At 37.0% G+C, this 21,462-nt stretch overlaps 1 protein-coding gene across 1 annotated transcript in view; it reads left to right on the forward strand.

Annotated features, from left to right (window-relative positions):
* The window catches only part of OTOG (otogelin), a 92,428-nt gene that overhangs the window by 42,115 nt on the left and 28,851 nt on the right, over positions 1–21,462 (forward strand). The window contains exons 25-35 of the mRNA XM_030273852.4: positions 2,782–2,920; positions 3,155–3,289; positions 4,365–4,511; positions 5,080–5,199; positions 6,039–6,155; positions 6,977–7,133; positions 8,129–8,155; positions 10,821–10,988; positions 13,026–13,304; positions 20,368–20,485; positions 21,163–21,242. Of these exons, the coding sequence (XP_030129712.4) occupies positions 2,782–2,920; positions 3,155–3,289; positions 4,365–4,511; positions 5,080–5,199; positions 6,039–6,155; positions 6,977–7,133; positions 8,129–8,155; positions 10,821–10,988; positions 13,026–13,304; positions 20,368–20,485; positions 21,163–21,242 (1,487 nt within the window). The remainder of the gene's footprint in view (positions 1–2,781; positions 2,921–3,154; positions 3,290–4,364; positions 4,512–5,079; positions 5,200–6,038; positions 6,156–6,976; positions 7,134–8,128; positions 8,156–10,820; positions 10,989–13,025; positions 13,305–20,367; positions 20,486–21,162; positions 21,243–21,462) is intronic.

A 21,462-nucleotide genomic window follows, 5' to 3' on the forward strand; every position in this document is an offset into this window, starting at 1 on the left:
TATGAGACTTCACCAAAGGCAGCAGCAATGCAGGCAGAAAGACACTGGACATTTAACCTTCTCTTTATTTATTTTTTTTCCTGAGGCCAGGATAATTAATTCATGCACAAACCCATAACATTGTTATGGCTTTTGTAGTCTTCCACATCCAGAAGCAGAGGTGCATTAAGTGATAATAGCTTTTTGGTTCACTAACAGAGGGGAGTCTGCAACAAGCTCTACTTGATCCAAAGTGTATAAAATCTGAGTCTGCTGTGTGGGTATGCAGTTGTGTATCTGATGTGTTAAGGGAAATGTGCAAAGGATGAGAGTGCTTCTGAGCAAACAAACACACTTAGGCACTCATAGAAGTCATCATATAGTGGGGTTGGTGTATTGAATTAGTGTGTGTTGATACTAAATATCACCTTACTCATACTTGGTGTAGTGTTAGCAACATAAATATTGATCTATCTGTTGAACAGTGACGTGACAAAGTAACTTCATAAGTTGGCAAAACTACCTGTGAACTGACAGGAACTTTCAGCCCAAGCTGTGGGGTCTGTCTGACCTGTGGCTCTAGGTTTCCCAAATTTTGTTTTCAGGGCAAGTACCTGAAATATTTAGCAGGGTGGCAACATTAAACACAAAATGTTCTAGTGCTGAGGCTACCAGAGAAACATTTTGATGGTGTCCTGTGCCAGGTAAGATGGGTTTGTGCAAGTAGATATGCTGGTCTGCTGTCGTCATGTTGAGACCACTGACCACCTGGTCACTCTCTGTGGGCTGCTGAATTTGGCCTCCTGTATTTTTTAACAAATGCTTATTGGAAATATGCTTTATAAAAAGCTATTTGAAGTTTAGAAGATTCTGATAGCTCATCTTTTCCAACTAGAATTCTCTAGATCCTGATAAGTGAATGTTAGTTCACTTAGTATGAAACATGACTGGTGTAGAGGACTTTAAATACATTGTGTATCTCTTAACCCCTTCCTTCTGAGTAAAAATATATTCCTGAAAAAAAGAGAAAAGGATCTCCCTAGGCTTTATATGCTAAGAAATGTTTCTGCAGGCCCTTAAGAGATCAGCATATGGAGAAGGATTTGAATAGGCCAAGAGTGAAACTAAAACTTAATGTCTCAGGAGAACATGAGAAGCAGCACTTAGTCTTCCAGTCCAAACACAATTTCTTCTGTATGCCTCTCTCTCCATCAGCTTGATGAGGTTTCTTTCTTTGGTACTGTTCTGAGGTGACTGCAGTTAGCAAGTCCTGCTGCTATTTCCTTGTGCTTTGGTACAGCAAATACTTCTCACATGTATTTTTAACTTATTTTAGCCATCTGCTTAGTGTATTGATACATGTAGTGAAGCAAAATGCAAGCAGTGGAGCAAATCAGTGATGGGATAAGCAGAGTCTTGGAAAACCTGGACAGTGGCTCCATGTAGGTTCAAGTTAATTGCTAAGGGAACTGGAAGAAACTTGATGCTACCAGTAGCTGGAGCTGCCTAGATTTTCTAGATATTTATGACCCTTCTGAAAAAAGTGGTATACTGGCACTGTGATAGAAATATGAAGGAAAAGTTACACTGACAAAAATTCATACTGAGAGAAAACTTCATACTGCCTGCTGCTTCAGTATATGAGATGTCAAATGTTAGAGATTTACCCAGTATTTCTGTAAGTCACATTAAGACTTCAGTTATAAAATATGCAGCATTCATTTAACAAGGAAATTAAAATAGTTTTTTTGAAAGAAAATTTAAGCATGTACCAAAATTAAATCACATGCTGTATTTAATTTAACATACATTTATAAAGATATCTATACTAAAGTTCTGCCAGGGCACCAGCTTTGCTGTCTTTATCAAGGAGAATTTAAGTGTCTGGGTCATTTGGGAACCTAAAAATGAGATTTTAATGATTGCTTGTGGATGCAGGAAATAAAATTCTTTCAATTATTTATAAAACTTATATGTAGTCTCTGAAAATGAATGCAAGAGGGTGATTCAGAAAGAGGCATAATATCCAATGCTGCAAAACCTATTAAGCAAAGAGAATCCACTTCTTCTATTACACTGCAAAGGGAATTCAGCAAGGTCTGAACAGTCATTCTGTAGATGTGTGGTGAAAACCCTTTGATGTTTAAGGTGGCCATAGACATAACTTGAACTGTTCTAAAAGCTCCTAAACTCTTAGGCTGGTGTTTGGGAGTGATGACATCTGGAAAAAGAGTAAGTCCAACAACATGGTTCTTTTAAGGACCCTAAGCACCAAAATAATGCTACTGTAATGTTTCCTTGGTAATTCTGTGAAATTCTTATTCAAGGAGAGAATGCATGGAGACTGTAGTAACAGGACATGCTACTTTTTCACTTTAAGCTTCAACTTGTACAGAAAAAAATGTTTAGTGAGAAGCTGAAAAAGAAGGTTTTCTGCTTTTGGCATGTTATTGGTGTGCACTAGAGAATAAATTGTATTATGTTGCACTGGGTTTTTTGTTTTGTTGGTTTTCTTGGTTGTATTTTTTGGGGTTTTTGAGACTTGTTGTGGTGCCTGTATATTCTGGAGCCTTTGAATTCTCATGGAAGAAAAAACTTAGATGATATGAGTTCAATATGTAATTTTTTTTTTCCCCAGAGAATTAATTGATGTGTCCTGCTTCTAGCCAACATTTCAAAATGTTTTTGTCCACACTCCTCACACTTGCACAGCTTTTGTTTGTTTGCTTCTCAGTGCAGTAGCTGTAATCATTTGTCTGGGCTTCCAGCTGATATTCCCATTATTGGTCGTACATTTTTCAGCATTTGCCAACACGGGTCGTTCCAGTGCACGTTCCAGCCCTGCCCATCGATGTGCACGGCGTACGGGGACCGGCACTACAGGACCTTCGATGGGCTCACCTTTGACTTTGTTGGAACTTGTAAAGTTTACCTGGTTAAGGTGAGACTTTTGTGTAAAATCTCCCTAAAACTGGATTTACAACTACCTGGTAAAATCTGCCATTGTAGTTGCTTCCTGTTTGTGCATTTTGCTGAGTCCTACATCCTGGTTTTTTCATTTTTGGCACTGTTTAGACTTTGAATCATACATAACATAAACATACTCTTCAGCTTCTGCTAATTGAGCTATGTAGAAATATGTATATTTAAAATTTGACTCTTTTTTTTTCTTCAGGGAACTTCTTCAACCAGTCTTTCTGTCATTATAGAGAATATTGACTGCTTTAGTACTGGAATCATTTGCAGAAAAAATGTTTTCATTAATGTTGGAAAGTCCCTTTTAGTATTTGACGATGAGACTGGGAATCCAGTAAGTGTCAGTTTTTACTGCTGGTCAAAAAGCAGCATATGTACTTCTGTGGGTGTTCCTTTCATAACCAAAAACTTACTATGCCACTTCAGTATTAGAGGTGTAAATATATTTACAGTGAATACTGATCACATCTGGATTGTTCAACGGAAACCTTAAACAAAATCTTGTCTGTATTTGACAGAAATGCTAGAGGAGATAATTGTAGCTCTCTTGTTTAGACTTAATTTCTGATTAATATCTTAGGAGAAATACAAGTGTTTTGAAGTCAGTGGGAGTTCTGCTGTTAATTCCACTAAAACTAAGAGCTTAGTCAGGTGTGGAATGTATCAGAGGAATATTTCTATGCAGTTAAAAAATCCCAATAAATTTTGGCCCTTGTGGAGTATACACTCCACAGTCTGAATTTCATTTTTGTTTTGGCCAAACTACAAACTCTATTCTGTAAACATTTAGTATTTTAGTATATTAGTAATTATAGTATAAGTATATTTACAGTTTATAAACTGACTACAGAAAGGAAGTTTGAGATACTGTGTAATTAAACCAGGCATCTTAGTCCATGCTGCAAATAAGTTGCAGTCTGATTGTTAGTGGATTGAGAGAAAAAATGCTTTATGTAAATAAGATTGTGACCTAGGGACATATTTGGACAATTCCTTATTTCCAGATGCTGCTTCATGTATCTTTTTTACCCATCCATATTCAAAAAAAGCATATGACTGTGACAGAATTACTTATAACTAAGTGAAAATCATAAACAGGAGTCCTAAGAATACTCATCTACCTCCCAGATAAATCATTAGCATTCTAATATTCTGTCCATTACCCGTCCTTCAAATTTGATATAAAATCAACTTTTAAAAATGGAAAATCATAAAAATACAATACAGGTCACATTCAAAATCCAGGCCCATTTTGCATAAGCATTTTTCCCTCTGTGGCCTTCTGTCTGTTTTTGGATGTGTCTGAGAACCATGTTGTTAATTTTACTTAGGTGTTTTATTTCCTGTCAAGTGAACATTTTATGAAGATATTATTTCCATTATTAGCTCCCTTGCTTTATTTTGAACAGAGCTTATCTAGTTACATAGATGGCCTACAGAAAATGCAGTTATGGAAAGCTGGATTTTTCACTGTTGTTCATTTTCCTGATGAACATATCACCATTCTTTGGGATCAGAGAACAACAGTTCATGTGCAGATGGGTCATCAGTGGCAGGTAGGTGGAAGTCAACAATCTTATTGCCATTTTCTTTAAGGTCTTTATATCTTGTTAAATAAGATATATTTGTGCAGAAAATCAACTGCCTGTTAGAAATAAAGACGCATTCAGCTTCCTTGTCAATGAAAATAATCATTCTCATTTATCTTTTTTGTTAGTTACTCTTTTCTGTAATAACTCTTGTAACAACAGAGACAAATATCCTTGGGGTGAAGTTTTCCTTCAGTACTCATTCCTTACATGACTGAAGCAGATATTATTTTGCTGAGGCTTAAAAAACCACATAACTGGCTAATTCTGAAGAAAAATATAATCTCCTTTTTTAAAGGCTTGGGGATACATAACTGAAAGGGCATAATAATGACATTGCCAAAATAAAATATCCTCCATAGCTTTGTTACTGAATTCTTTTGACTGAAATTTAGCTAAAAAAGGATCAAAATGTAATAAATTTATAATTAAACAGTGGAAGCTGCAAGTTTTGAAAATGATCATGACTGATAGTATTTAATCTTGTGAAAATTCATGTTTATATATGTGTGTGTAAATATATTTTTTTCCTCAGGGAGAATTGACTGGATTGTGTGGAAATTTTGATTTGAAGACAGTAAACGAACTGAGGACTCCAGATAATTTTGAATTAACAAACTCACAAGAGTTTGGAAACAGCTGGACGGCTATAGAGGTACATGGCAAAAAGAGAATGTGCTTACTTGTATATTTTGCTAGTAGTTTTTCTTGCTGTTATATCATAAAATTCATCTTGAATGAAATCAGAAGTTCATTCCTGAAAGAACCAGTCAGGCAGCAATACAAATGACAGTATCAGTGGTTCTCAAAGGTGTCATAATCTGTTAAAGAAAAGAAAAGAATCACCTTTTTTTGCTGCAGAGTGTTTAAAGAGTAAAGAAAAACGCTGTAACAATCTTTTGAATGTTTTCATTACATTTGAACAGTAAATTAGTGGTATTTTTGTATAATGGAAGAATTTTGATCTCACTTTAGAGTGTGTTGACAGTTTAGCTGATTTTTCATAGCTGGCAAACATTTAACTGTGCAGCCAAAGCAATGGAAAGGAAAAAATTCTATATGCTGTAGTTAGACACTTTTTCTAAGGTAATGTTTCTAGTGGTGTTCACAGAAATGTACCTTTCTAGTAGTTAGTGTAAAAAGATCTGATTTCTGACACTCATAATGCACACTGTCTGAGTGATCTTTGTTATTTATGTGAGATTGTTCAGGTGTAAGTACTACAGGTTGGGCCTCTCTGGCATGTCTGATTACACCCATAAGTATGTGTGTGTTTTTCTGCTGCTTTCAGACCAGTGGAACATTTCTTCAGAAAGTGATTTTCCATTTCTTCTTCATTAGCATTAGCTTTTAATTCTATATCTTAGTCCTACTTTAGTTTTGCATTTTGCATCTCCCTAGAAAAATAAAAAGCACAAAAATATTCTTTGCAAGTTCAAAACACAAAGTGGCTATGAAAAAAATTTCTCACCTTAGTTTTTCTTCCCTTTTTAGTGTGTTGACAGCTCTGACATTCGAAATCCATGTAGTTTGAACCCCCTCAGAGAGCCATTTGCCAAGAAGGAATGTGGGATACTGCTAAGTGAAGCATTTGAAGCTTGCCACCCAGTGGTGAGTTGTAGTCCTGTGTATAAACAAGTGGCAGTGAACATAGCCCCAGAGAGAAATGTTACTCTTCAACATGAAGCTCTTTTTTATTAATGAAGACAAAAATACACCCAATTCGGGATATTTTCTTTTTAATCACAAGTATTGTGTAAGAATACCCAGTTGCTTGCTTTTTCTGAATGCTTTACACGGCACACACATTTTTCATGCATACATAAATAAATGTATTAAGTGGGCAGTGTTGGATGGGAAAAACTCATTCCTAGAAAACTTACTCAAATGTAAATCTGTGTAGAATGTGTAACATTTCAATAAAAAGATTAGCATTGGCAGTTTTCTTTGAAATTTTGTCACTTAAGACAAGATACAAAGATACTGTAAGGAAAAATGACAAATTCTTGTGTGAAATTGTCTGATAATATCAAGAGAATAGGAAATACATGTAAAAAAGAGCTTTCCATCTACTTTGATTTCTTACATTTTATGTGTATCTGAATTCCTTTTGTGGTCAGTTTAGTCTTTTATTTCACAGGTTTTCACAGTTTTTTAGGGCTCAGATAATACAAAACACAAGCCCAAGTCAATATCTTAACGTGCCTGTTCTTAATGGGTCATTGATTTAATTGTGTTGCTAAGTGCTGGACAAGATTTTATGGTGTGTCCCAATGGCCATTTTTTCTCTTGTTTCAGAAAACATTGAGAGTGAAATCTTTAATACTTCCAGTTTGGATGTATTGCCTTTTGGAAGATCCATAGCTTTGCGTGGAGGTGTTGGTTGGCAGTTCCATAGGAATGTTTTTGATAAGCGGTATTTTTATTTCCAGATTGACGTCACCTGGTTTTACTCCAACTGCTTGACAGACACTTGTGGTTGTAACCAAGGTGGTGACTGTGAGTGTTTCTGTACAAGTGTCTCAGCTTATGCCCATCAGTGCTGCCAGCACGGAGTTGCTGTGGACTGGAGGTCTCCCAGAGTGTGTCGTAAGTTTGTTCAACCAGCACTGCCAAGGGCTGCCACTGCCCTGCATTCATGGCAGCCAGACCTGAAAAATCAGCCACACCAGCTGACCTGGAGCCATGAATTAAATCTAAGCCTCGCTGGTGCCTCTCACTCCAATTTAATTTTGGTTTAGCTGGATTATGTGCTTTTGCTGTGTTTGTGAGTGATACTTTTCTACTTTTAATCCCTTTTCTTCTATGATGTGAAAGGAGAAGTCATGGGAAGTCTATATTAGGGTACAGAATGCATCCCTCAAACCTAAGATAAAAAGTTAACAGCTCAAGTGATTTCCATCTTCAGGAGAACTTCACTTCTTAATAAGATCTAGTAAACACACATGCCTTATTAGAGCCCCCAGAGCAAGTATGAAATATAAAGGTCTTCTGAAGAACAAGTAAGTTTTTAAGCTGAACATAGTCATTACCTTGGGATTCCTCTCCAACAATTCTTAGAACTTACAAAAAAAAATTAGGTCCTTTTCTCTAACACCTAATGGAAATGCCTAACAGGAGGCTGTCATTTCCCCAAAGATGGGAAAAAAGAAGGGGAGATGCAAAGAATAGAATGAAGCAATCATTTTTCTAACTTTGCAGTTGTACAGAGAGAGTGTACAGCTTGCTCGGGGTCACACAGCAAACTGGCCTCAGAGAGAGTGGATTGCTCTTAACTTTTGATAGAAAAGGTATGTTTTAATGTGAAACTCAGCTATAGCCACTAGAGGTCACAAAAAGACAGCTGTAGGTATGTAAGCTTAGTATTTCCTGCTGAGAAGCACTGCTTTCGTTAAACATGTGTAGTTTAAATTAGGATTTTATCTAAAGTACAGTAAATATTTGGCAATAACTTTTTCATAAATGTTTGTGTATGATCAAATTTGGCCAAGCATTTGGCTCACATCTTAATTGTAAAGGATAATAGAAAACCTGTTTATCTGTAGAATGCCTGTAACTGTATTTTTTTTCTTTCTCTTTTTTAGCTTATGATTGTGAATATTTCAACAAAGGTGAGTTCTAAAGGAAGTGACAAAATATCAATAGAATCTTGGGGTTTTTTATGTAAGTCTTAGAACCTTTTATAAAAACAATTGTGTTAATGTAAACATTTGTGAGTGTTATATTTTTTAACTAGCCAAGATTGTTTTGCTGCTTTATTTTGCTTTTTCAAAGGCTTTTAATTTCATAATTCCTGGACCTCTTTCAAGAACATGTGTCTAACTAATTTTCTTTGCAGTGATGGATGATGATTAAACAATTAAATCATTAAGTAATTAATAGAGTATAAACTGAGAAGTGCTAGTGGCACTGCTTACTTAAGGAGCAGTGCAGTTCAAAGCTGAACAGACCCCAGTGGATTGTTAAATCACCCACAGGCTCCTGTGCAGCCTCCAGAGGGAGGTAGCTGTTAAATTATGATAACTTTTTGTCCCCAAAGGGGAATAACACTCCTTTTAGGTCTGTCTGACCTAGCCTCGAGTTCCTGAGCAGCCAGCATTGGTGCTACATTTGAGTGGCTGTCAGTGAGGTGTGCAAACCCTGGGGAAGGTGCTGGACCATGCCTTGAACCTGCCTGGGGTGCTGTAGTCCATATTCAGACTATTTCCAAATCACCCTGCCCATGTCTGCACAGCCAGACGTGGCACACAAGGCAGCCTGGTGTGAGGAAGGGCCAGGGCTCCTGCTACTGATGCTGTAACTCTTTATCAAGCCCATGTAGAAGCCTGTCTATCCCCATGGCATGGAGTATTTTGGTCTTCTGATCAATATTGCAGCAGCTCACTCCTGGAAAAGGTCTCAGAAAGAGACCAAGTTAATTAGGACAGACTTATGCACTGTGCCAGGCCCAAAAAATATGGCCAAGAAACGTGCCTTTTCTCATGCACTGACTCCTGAAAAGATTTTGAGCGGAGTCAATCACTAATGCATGGGAATTTTATCTAAATTGCCATTTAAGACTTTCAATTAATTTAAATAAAGGATAGCTGAATGTAAGAGGTGACTGAAGGTTTTATGTTTTCTTTTTGGTTTGTTTGTTTTGTAAAAGAAATACAGTCTGATAATAGACAATCTTAGTGCAGGTGGACCGAAAGTGCAGTGCCTCTAAGAGCTGTGGTGATAGTTAAGCTAGATACTTTTAAGGTGTGTTATTACCTTTATTTGTTACTGAATTCTCACTGACAGAAATTAGTGGAAATAGTGGAGATTTGTGCATGAGACCAGCCTTGAAATAAAAATGGTTATTGTATACTTCTTTCTTTGCATTTTGTACTCTTTGCTAATCCAGCTCATTGGTATTCAACACATGTTTCAGAGCTGTCAGTGGGCAAAATAAAATCGTCTCCATGCTGAATAATTTCTTGTCTACGTAACTTTTAGTAGGATGACCCAGAATTACTTAGTTTTGGAGACAGGAAGGTTAAAAAGTTGTCTTAGATCAGAAAGAGGTATTCACTTTGTGATGAATCCAGAGTGAAATAGTTCCAGTCCTACTAGAAGCAGAAGTCTTTTCTCTTTGGTCAAGGGAAATCCTCAGCTGGTGACTGTGGTCTTTCAACTTTTGGATGGGCCTGAGATGGGGTTCTTAAACATATAAGAATATTTCCAGAGCAGTGGATGTTTTAAGTGGTAATTTAAAACATGTTTTTCCAACTCCCTGCACTGAAGGTTAAGAGATATCTTTGTTTAGGTGGGCATGGGTCTGTATCCTAACCTTTTCATGCCATTAGAATTTAAAGCTCTACTTGTAATGCAGCTTCCTTAGGATTTCAAAATCCTTAAAAAATTTTAGGGTTTTGGAGAACCGGAGTATGAAGGCAAGCTGCAAATTGCAGTCCAAACTTTTAACCAGTTGAAACAGATTTTAAAAGTCAATGCTATTAACTTCCCAGCTGATAGCTGCAGTTATCTCAGATGTATGCTTGCCATGTCCTGGCATGTGGGTAAAATGGTAATGAGGTGAACTGCTCAGGTAAGGCATAAAATGCCTAATTTTAACAGGGAATTTAACAAAAATAGTTTCAAACATTTAAAAATAAACTCAAAACTATTTTTCTGCGGTAAAGTTTGATCTAAATGAGAAGGTGTTGCATTTTAAGGTTTACAAAATAAACTTGCATATTTTTTGCTTTTTTAACTTATAGATAAAATATGACCATTCTTTGCCTATGATGCTAATTTCTTCCTGTCTTACTTCACAGTGGGTATGTTTGTATCTTCACTGTTTAAGGAGTTTTTTGATTCTTGTTGACAACAAACTTTTATTCTCTATACCTCATGCTTTGGACATTAATAAAATAGGTTTTAAAAAGTAGTAAGACATGTATAGTCAGTTTAACCATACAAATAAATAGTTTAAAAGGATCCTAAATCAAATAACCAAGGGGCCAACTAACTTCAATGAGGTCATTATGAAACCAAAGCATATGAGAGGGACAAAAAGGAGAAGCTGATCATGAGTCTTGAAAATTGAAAGTAGTTATCCTTGATAGTTTTTATAACACATATTTTCTAAAAACAGTTTGTTTTGGTTTTCTTTCAAGTCTAGTGCATAGCACCTAGCTCTATTTCCAGAGTGGTGAGATGTGTTTTCCTTCAAGTGCTCTGCCCTCATGCTTAGAGCTCAAGCATTTGTGACATTTGACATGAAAAATAATTGTTTTTTTTTCTCCACAGCTCTGGGAAAAGGCCCATACAAACTGGTCAGCTATTTGGATGGAAAATTTGTAATAGCAGCAAAATCAGTGGATGGCGTTGTTTTCCCCGTGAAAGAAGATGATGTTGCTCCTGGGCATGTAGTGAGCTTTATGCTGACTTCAGGACTTTATAAACCCAAAGCACATGGTAAAGTCATAAAAACCTAGCATCTTAAATAAGACAGAGCAAATTCTGCCCTTGTCTTTAAGAATGGACCTGGGTCCAAAAAAAAATTCCTTGCTTTATCAGTCAGTTGAATATGCACTTCAATGTCTGCCAAAATTTTCTTTGGTGGATTTTAGACTGTAGCTTTGTAAGCAGTTGAAAAGCAGCTGTCTCCTCACACTCCAGCCTTCAGAATCCCCAAACTGGTATTGCAGCCCAGTAATCTGTGTGTTCCTGCCTTTACCTCTCCTCTGGTGGAAGTGGGAAAGAATGGGAGGGAAATGTTGCAAGAAAAGTGCTCCCCACTGCCCTTGCTCTGCCAGCATCACTCACTGTCTGAACACACACACACACACAGATGCCCTTTGGCACTGACTGAGCTCTGTAAGGGTGAGTGCTGCAAATCTGTCTCCTTTGGGTCCCAACCTAAGGTCCCCCTGAAGGAAACTTCCTTCTTCATCAGATGAAAGATATGTTGCACACCTTCAGACATGTGCAGAAAGCCTACAAGAGTATGTCCAGCATTTGTGACATTAATTAAATGCTGAAGTTGTCTGCATACACAACTTTTATGCCCACAGAGCACTTGGGTATCAATGGTTTTACCAACAGAGTCCCCCGATGAGCTCTTTGGACAGCCTGAAGCTGGCTTTGTGTCACTTAAAAAATTATGAGTCTTTGAATACTATACCGCTGTCTGGAGAACTGACACGAGAGCTCATGTAACAGAATAGCTGGGGATAGATTTCTTTTATTAGTCATAGTTTTGAGGCACTTGTACACTGTGTTCAATTTATGTTTGGAAAGGGAAGGTCAGTCCTGCTGTTCTGTTCCTCTGTAAAAATGTCTTGCTCAGAATTTAACCTGGCAAATAGAATTTGTGCCTTATGGTCCAGTTTGAGCAAATGGCATTTCATCATTTGATCATGAGGAATTTGTACAATCGATATGATGTATTATTATAGGGCATTCATGACTCTTTGGTACCTCAGCAAAATGCATGTCTTAGCAGTTTCAGGCATGCCTGGGTAATTGAGAGTTTGGGGCATTAATGCACTGATTGGCTATACAGCAGGTGTTAAAAATCACACTGACTGTCCTTTGTTACTTATCAAAAAGCTACTTGCTACAGACAATCCATAAAAAGACATTCACTAGTACTGCTAGGTTTTTCAGATTATCTGAAGCTTTTATGCACAGAAAACAAGGTGGTCTTCCAGAAGTGTTATGCCAGAATGTGATAATATATCCTTTTAATAGAGATCATTTGTTTTCCAAGTTTTTTTTTTTTAAAGAAATGCTACCCAGTCCTGGAGGGTTAGTTGATTTTACAGTAGATTAATGGCTGTTTTCAAGAGACTAGCAGAGTTTACAGAAAAACAGAATGAAGTAATTCTGTGAACAACAGATGCCTCTAACAGGCTCAAGATCTGATGCCCTGCAATTGGCTGCACAGAGGCTGCTTGAAATCAGAAGTACTGCAGGGTAAGGTATCATGAGGGAACATTTGCCAGAAAAAAAGACTTTGCTGTAACGTTCTTAGAGGGAGAGCTACAGAGCTGAATGCAAAATACAGTTTTTTAATATATATTTTAATGAAAGGCTGAGCTTTTAAGCTATCAATTCTTGATGGCAAATGTTACTTTTAAACCTAGTTAGATGGAGTTAAAGTTTTTATTAAACAAATAGCTTGGTAAAGACTGTCAATTAAGTTCTGCTTGACTGCGGGGCTATATTCCTTTATCCTGGTGTGGGCAAATGTCTCATTCTCTTTGTATTGCTGTTGGAATTTGTAGAGTGTTTAGAAAACTTAATAATTATCACAATCTAGCACTCTGCAATCCATACATAGTGTATTTTCTTACAAGATTCAGGCTGTTTTCACTGGTAAGGCCACAGCAAATTTTCATTCCTCGTGCTACTAGAGTCAGTAGCGGTACATCAGAATTAACTTGGTTTATATGCATGTATCGGCAGATAAATAAGTTCTGTGAGCTCTCTTCTGTTTTATTTTTTCAGATTCCAGCTTGATTTCATTGGAAACAGCTGAGAGACCAAATTATTTTCTTCAGCTGGTCTCCAATAATACTCTTGTCATTTCTAAATGGAAAAAATCAGAAGATTTTCACAACAGATCTACGTTTGTCATTCACAAGAATACATGGCTGTCGGGATACAGTTCCTTTGAGTCATTTGCAAAACCAGGATTCTTCATCCACATTTCAGCCTCTTCAGTTGAGCTTTTGAAGTACCATCATTCAGAGGAGTTCAGACTGTCAACCCTTTTTAAACTTGTAGGTAGGTGATTATACTTGAGTTTTATGAACAGCAGATTTCTTCCTGTGCAAATTTAGGCTAAATAGTGTTGTTATTTTCAGAGGTGATGAGATTGCTTACCTCTCCCCTACATTACTGGGAGCTGTGGGAATTCTGGGATATCCAGGCTCAAAGTATTTTTCCCTGAGCATTGTAGTGAAGATGAGAGTCTCTTTTCTCATGAAAAGCCATTAATAGCTTAACACACTTTTCTAATTTGCCAAATGGATTTGGAAATACGTACCCTAGTACAGTTTCTGGGCAATACTTGCTGTGGAGGTAGTAAAAAAATTCTAGAATTTTCTAGAACATCCATACTCATAAAAATGGATCATGAAGGGAATATAAAAGAACAGATCTCTGAAATTTAAGGTGTGTGGACAATGTTTTCTCTTCTTTATCTGCTGCCAGGAGAGAGATTTCTGTACAGTGAATTCTCATTGCTAACCTTGTGGCCTCCTCAGGAGCAATCCATCCAGTGCTAAGGACATGGCCTGTAGGTTACACCTTTCAAACCTCATTTTCTCCTGAAAAACACCTTGACTTTTATCCACTACCCACTCAGAGATGCTGTGTCTGTTGGGTTGTTAACCAGTAGTGTTTCAGTCATCATCTAGTTGCAGGTATTTACCCCTTCTTGAGGATCCAGATGTTCACTTCCCTAATGTTTCTTGAATAGATACAACTTTTGAATACAAGACTGAGAGGGTGTTTCTACCTACCTGTGAGATTCCCATTCCCATAATAGTTCCATTCCACTGAGACATTAGGATCAGAAATGAAGATACTCACTCTGAAGATCCTTTCATGGGAGCTGGCTGCAGATGTTGCTCCTACAAGAACTGATAACAAAACCAGACCAAAAAATAATGTCAGTCAAGCTATTTCTGTTTTGTTTTTAGATCAGTAAGGAAAAGAAGTAAGAATTACAGTTTTTACATAGTCTTAAACAAGTGGAACCATGCGCTGAAATGAAGGTGGCCTTGGAGGTCAGGAAAAACATACAATAAGTTATATTGGTGTATAAAATAAGACAAAGCAGATTATTCATGTAACTTTGCTTTGCTTTAGCTTTTACTTGCTTTAACACATTAGATACATCAAACATATTCATTTATGAAATTCAGTGACAACAATTACTTGCTGAAACCAAGTGTTGTATATACAATTCCAAAATCACTGCAAAGGATTATGTTCTAATACTTTTTTATTGTGCTGCAGTTTTAAATACACAATTTATTTATTTAGCAAAAGTATTTTAATAAGTGTTCATAGAAATACCATGTTTTAAAATCAGTTGTTCATTCTCTGAAACTGAAATGTATTTTACAAGCAAAGAAAGAAAATGAAATATTGTATCAAATAAAACATGGCCTGGCCTTGCTTTACAGTGACCGTGTTGAATTGTGGCACAGACAAACCTGAAGCAACCTCTGATTTCTGTGACAGAGGAGGCCAACTGTATGCCTCGTGGAGCTTCTTGTTTATCAAAACACTGAATTAAAGTGTTAATGGTGTCATTGTGAATCTGCCGATGTTTTGCAGTACGTTACACTGACAGCCTAATGCAGCTGTTGACTGGCACACTCCAACTTGAGAAAAATGACAGATTTTGTCATTACCAAATGCCTGCTGCCTCTTGACAAATGCTTGTAATCGCAGAGCTGTTGAGGTTTTGAGCGGCAGAATTAGAGGGCTAATGCTATTACCAGGATGTTCGTACAGCGTTTCAAGCAAGGAACTTTTTTGGGACATAACAAAAATATCTCCTTAGTCTTTTATCTTTGAGGGAGGAATGAAGAAGGTTAAAGCATGTTCCAATTCTCAGTGGTCGTCCATTAACACAGAATGGTATGTCTTTTCAAGTGTGAAGTCTTTACCCTCCAGTCATTATACCAAAAAATCCTATTTATGCCAATGGAAAACTAAAACAATTTACCTCAGCAAGTGGGATCAGATCAAATGATCAAGAGGTATTTCATTAATCACCACATCCGAGGGCTTGGGTTTCAGAGTTTTATAAGCAGAGGAGCATAGGGCTCCAATCTTTCTCCAGTGTACTTTCACAAGGGCCAGCCTGCTGATGTAGGGTAATTACATGGTCTAAAAATACAGCAGCATTTGTTTAAGTTAATGGAAAAGTTACACCAGCTCCAGAGTGCGCAGGCAAAAGCGTATTGGGTTTCCTGCTGACTATTGTAAATGCTTTGCATATTAGATCAGAAACTCTTGAACCGGGAGCAGCTATTCCTGCGGAATCAGAGGATAAATATCAGGAGCAGAATAATAGGCCCAGTAAATCCCCTTGGCCAGAAAGCTCCTCATGAGACTTCTTCGTGCTCTGTGACGCACATCCAAAAGGAAGAATTTAAAGTGACCCGATCACTGCAGCAGTAGACTCATATCTGTTCAAAGTCAGCTGACGAGTCACTTTTTCCAGTTTCATGGCAATAAATATTGTCACGTTGGGATGCACCGAGGCTGGGAAGTGTTTGCCATGAGAAGTCACTTCAGCTTTAAAATTGGGTTATTGTCATTATAATTTGCTTTTTCTGCTGTCCTGTTCCCACAAACATTGAGGAAATTGAGTAGAAAACTGAATTTTGATATGTGGTATGTACTTATTTGCAAGAAAATACATTTTTGCATTCTATTCAGGATTTTTTTTGCTGGCAAATGAACTGGTACGCATTCAGTCAAAAGAAAGAATACCCTTACTCCTACCAGAGGGACAAACACAAAGGTGTCACGTAAGAGCCATCAATTCCCATTTGGGATTTCTGGGAAATCAGTCTATGCAGGAAATTTATGACCTTTTTATGGGTATAGCTGTTGTTTTCTTACCCTTTTAAAAATAATATGCTCAAACTAGTTACTTTTTATCATTCATATAATTGTCACCCATTTAGGATCACTAGGAGTTATTTTTATGTCTGTTATGAAAATGTGACTTGCCCCATATAAATTCTGCAACAAAGTATTTAATAATGCTAGTTATGTGCTGTAATAGCTAACTTACTGTAAATATAAGGACTGTTTTAGAGAGAATTTTCAGCTAAAATTAAAATATCAAGATGCACTAAGTATAGGCACGCTGCACAGAGCCATTTTGCAATGTTTGAGTTTGATACCGAGCACTTTTAATCTGGTATTTTAATTAACTCAGTCACATTCAGAAACATGGTGCAAAAACTGAAAATTAAATTCACTTTAATGAAAAAGTTTTTTACAAAACTATCTTTTTTCCTTAAATTAGTTTTATACATGATCCTACCGACTATTTTAACATCAATTTACTCTTATCCATTTCCATCAGTAGAATTAATTTTCTGGAGTGTCCTGATTCACTCATAACGAGTTGCTGTTGAGTTTAATTTGAGCTTGTTGGCCCAAAAGTCCATGACTTGGGCCCTGGGTCTGGAAAATGCTGAGCAACTGCTGCTGTACCTGCAAATCCCACATGTGCCACTGAACACATCTGCCTGGTAGCTCCTGCAGTCAGACTGAGGTTACTGGACAATAATATCTTCCCTTTTTTTACTGCAAACACAAACATTTGACTTACCATTTTTGGCTGAGTAAACTGGAGGAGATTAAAAAATTGCATTAACATTGTAATAGTAAACTGAACCATACATAGATGTGAGGTAGGTAATTGCAGTTTGCTTCCAGTGGTGTTTTGGCTGGGCACAAAGTTTAATTTTTCCAGTGATGTTTGCTTACCTTTCTCATTGCAGAAACTTAGAAGTCATGAGCAGGGTTTGTTACTCGTTTGTGTGTGTTAAGTGGGTAGATAGGATTTCATGTTTCTAAACTTGTAACTGAGGAGACAGGCAATCTAAGTTACCAAGTAGAGTTTTGCCTCCATTATAAATAGAACTAATTTTGAAGCAATTTTTATACCTACTAGATTTTTTTAAATTTTGCATTAAATATCAAAAAAGAAAAAAAGCATCAGGTAAGAAGGAAAATCTAAATACTTGATTTTTTAAAAATAATTTTTAGACCTTTATTTTAAATACCTTTTATTAACACTGGAACATTTTAAATTTTAGGCTTTATTTTTAAGTAAATAGCCATTTTTTTGAGCATAACTTGGAATTGTTCATATTACAGAGATTCTAACAATGGCAAATTTTGACCCTGTGATGTAAAAGTCAGCATAGAAAATTAAGGTCAGGTGGACCTGTGAACAGTACGAATTATCAACTCAGAAAAAGAAGTGACCTAAGAAAGGTGGTTGTGGCTTAGCAGAACCTCGTGGTCTGTCAGGGATAAAATAGTAAAAGTCTTCATTAAATGGTAGCAACTGCTGTTGTCATCCCAGTTTTATTTTTGAAACCATGAAGAAGAAAATCATAAATTACAGGGAAGAAAATGCTTCTCTGATGTTCAAGAAGGTGTGAAAGCAATGGAGTTGGGAAGTATCTTTTAATCTATTGTCTTTGGCCATGTTCATACCTGTGCTCCCACAAGGGGTTTCTGCACATTGATGAGCTCAGCTCCTGCTGGGTAAGAGAACCGTGGGCTCAGCTGACACATCACCCAGGGCATCAGTCACCATTTTGGGAAGGATTTGCTGTGTCACCAAACAGGAGACAAATGCTGGTAGACTTGACAAGGAGACACATGGCTATCTCCAAATGCCATGACGAATCCTTTTGAGGAGCATGTGCCTGCTACGAGAAGCTTGATTCATTGTCTGTAAGCGGCGAATCATTGTTCTGTGGTGAGGGAGCTCTGCTGTTGCTCAGACTGCAGTAAGCTCGTGTTACTGGTTACTGGAGAGGGAATTTAAGTATTAAAAACATGGGAAGCATGTAGTGGAGGTGGCTGCACAAACCAAGTGACCTCACCCACTCCTCAAGCCCCTCAAGGCCCTTCCATCATCTTCATTGCTCCTTTGGGCACTCTCTAACAGCTGAATGTCCTTTTTTTATATTGTGGTGACCAAAACTGCACACAGGACTTGAGGTGAGGCTGCACCAGTGCAGAGCAGGTGTTTTTGTGTTGGGTTTTTTTTTTTTTTTTGTCTTCTTTTACAGAGGCTTGGTCCTTGGGATGCTCAGGTATTCCAGAAGTTAGGTTGACAATAGTGAAAAACTCGAAATAGTATGAATTATTGAACTGATGTTTTCTTAATACTCTAAAGAATGTTCCCACAATTCATAAAAAAGCACAGATATATGGGTTTGCAGAGACATCCTGAAAACTTTCTGAGAAGAAGGAAAACAATTAATACTCAACTCCTGCTGTGGTGATTTGGTGCATTTTTTAATGTAGTTTGCCCACTAAAAACACTGGTGCAGCAATCTCTTGACTGGAAAATTATATGTCCATTGGTTCTACAACTCTTTAAAAGCAATTTTTTATGACCAAGTTCACAAATTCTTCTGTTGTCCATAGTTGTTTTTCTAGAAGTAGAGACAAAATTTGTGAACAAGCATGGCTTCATTCTTGACTGAAAGCAGCATTTATGAAACACTCAGAAAGTGCTATGCATTTATGTGGAGAGTCACCCTAAATCCTACCAAGTCATGCAACACTACCAAACTCTGTGAGCTTAGTCTTTAGGAAATCTTGAGGAAAATGTGTCTATCATTTCATAAAAGTCAAAGTTCATTTGGAGAATGGGAGATGGTATGTTAATCCCAGCACTTGGAAGGGTTAATTCATGGCCACTGTTCTGCTAAACTGAGAAACTGTCATTCTACATCAGGTTGCAGTCTGTCTTCTGCAAGCTTGTACCTTTATTGTGTTAGAAACTTACTCTGTGGTTAATGGTGAGTTCTGTGACCAGAGTTAAAAGTTATGAATTTGTCTCCATATCAAACCTAGGGTAGACTAATGAATGAGATTTCTGACATTCACCTTGGATTTATTGACTGTTTTCACTACTTTTGGTGATTGCTTGTGCCAACAGGTCTCTGATATGTTTTGTCTTTCTGCCATATATATTTTTTTTCCTTAAACCTTGTATTTCTGCAATGTATTTTCTTTTATCCTTAAACCTTACCACTCAACAAGTCCATGCATACAAGACCTCATACATCAGTCACCAAAATGTATGGCAAAAATTCCCTTCCTCCATTAGATTTATGTAACTTATATTGGTGTCACTGGAAGAGGTCACAGAAGAATTCAGTCACATGTACTTAACTTATGAGAAACATACTAAATACATATTTTACTATCATAATAATTGTGTTTTTAAAAGCAGTGACAAATTACATTCCTGGATAAAATGAGATGTAGAAGGGGTAACACTAGATGGCAACATACACACCCTTTTGTCTGAGTTTGATTTCTATTTTTAAGAGAATTATTTGTAATTTAAGAGAAGACATTAATAGTTAATAATGACAGAGATAATTAAAGTGCAGATTCCCTAAATTGGAGGAATAAAAATTTCTCACTATCTTCATAGCAAATTTGACTGTCTTCAAGATGATATAAAAGAGCTACTCCTTGTATCTCAGTCCAGCAAAGATCAGAAAAACTTAAAAAATGCTTCAAAAAAAACCAAACAAAAATGGAAGTTCTTTCTAAGTAATTAGCATTTTTTTCTTGGTGTTTAATGTAAGCATTGTTTAAGATAAGATTGTCTTTAACAATGTAAGCATTGTTTAAGAGCAGTTACTCTGTAGGCTCTGAACAACATTGCTCTGAGCTCAAGCTTACCGGTTTAGAGGGGATTCATGTATGATGATGGTTGTCTTCTGCAGGCATGATTGTACAGGAAATGTCACTGCCCTGCCCTGACTGTTGTTAGAAGGGCTGGGGTGGGCTGTCATAATGCAGGGACTGAAATCCAGATATATCATGTAAATCTTGCAGGTGCTGGAAGAGCCACTGGGCTAATCCAGCATTGGGCAGGAAACTGTTCTGCGTGGAGGTGGGGGATGGCTGGGGTGCGTTTGAATTTGTGTTTCTGTTATGTGACTTGAAAGTCCTTCAAAAAACACTGCAAGGCATGCCTCTTAGTGATATGTATCTGTGAGTGCTTAAAGAAATATAAGAATAACATATCTTTGTTGTTTTTCAGATGTCAAATTTAAGCTTATGTCCCGTTCTACGTGTGAATGGCGTTATGATGCCTGCACAAGCCCTTGCTTCAAGACATGCAGGGACCCTTTGGGAAAAAACTGTCAGACAGTACCAAAGTAAGTGTCTGTATTTTTATGGAAAAGTGTGTAATTTAGGCAAGACACTTAAGCAGAATAATAGGAATACGAGGGCCCAATGTACACTTAACGTAGCAGGACTGTGTTCTTGGGTAAGGAGGTAAGTGGAAGAGGAAATAAATGGCATAAAACCTGCTGCTGTAGCCACATAAATGTGACCTTTCAGCCTTTAGTGTACTGTCAGGTTCTGGAATGACTGCTATATTTGTAACTTTAATTTTGGGAGTATTACAGAGTATTAACAAAGAGAGGTTATCATAACTTTGTTTCAAACACTTGTGCCCTTACTTTTCCATTATGTCATTGCAACAGCTATATCTGGCCTTACTTTTTCCACTGCAAAGTTGAATTTATGCTAAATCTAGTAAAAACTGACACTCAGATTTTGACCTGTAAAAATATTGGGTATTATAGCAATAGTATTCACTCTTGAATCTGTGACTGTTCATTTCAAAAGCTGAGTGTCACAAAGTTCATGCTTTCCCTTATATCTGAGTGGGAGTGGAAGTCATGGTAATGACATTTTGAAGGAGTACACTGAGGTGAATCAGACTGTCTGCTTAAATATACTTTATATGTAAAATCTTTTCCTGAAATTGAATGCTTGATCCAGAAGATACTATTTGACTAGTTACTGCTAATTGTTTTTCTTTTAGAGTGGAAGGATGCATCCCTGCCTGTCCTCTCAACATGTTGCTGGATGAAATAACTCAAAGATGCGTGTATTTTGAAGACTGTATGTTTGAAAATTTATATATATATATATATATAATATATTAGACTTAGCTTAATAATTAACCATCTCTTTAGTCATAATTTCGAACATCAGTGCCTGCATTTGTGTAACGTAGCCTTAGTTATGAGAACTTTGAGCTCACCAAGCATACGTTTTAGTTAAAATTATTTACTTCCTAAAAAATATGAAACAAATTTTAAACTAAGAAAGATGTTCTTTC

This window comes from Taeniopygia guttata, chromosome 5, assembly GCF_048771995.1.
Source record: "Taeniopygia guttata chromosome 5, bTaeGut7.mat, whole genome shotgun sequence".
Classification (NCBI taxonomy): Eukaryota; Metazoa; Chordata; class Aves; order Passeriformes; family Estrildidae; genus Taeniopygia; species Taeniopygia guttata.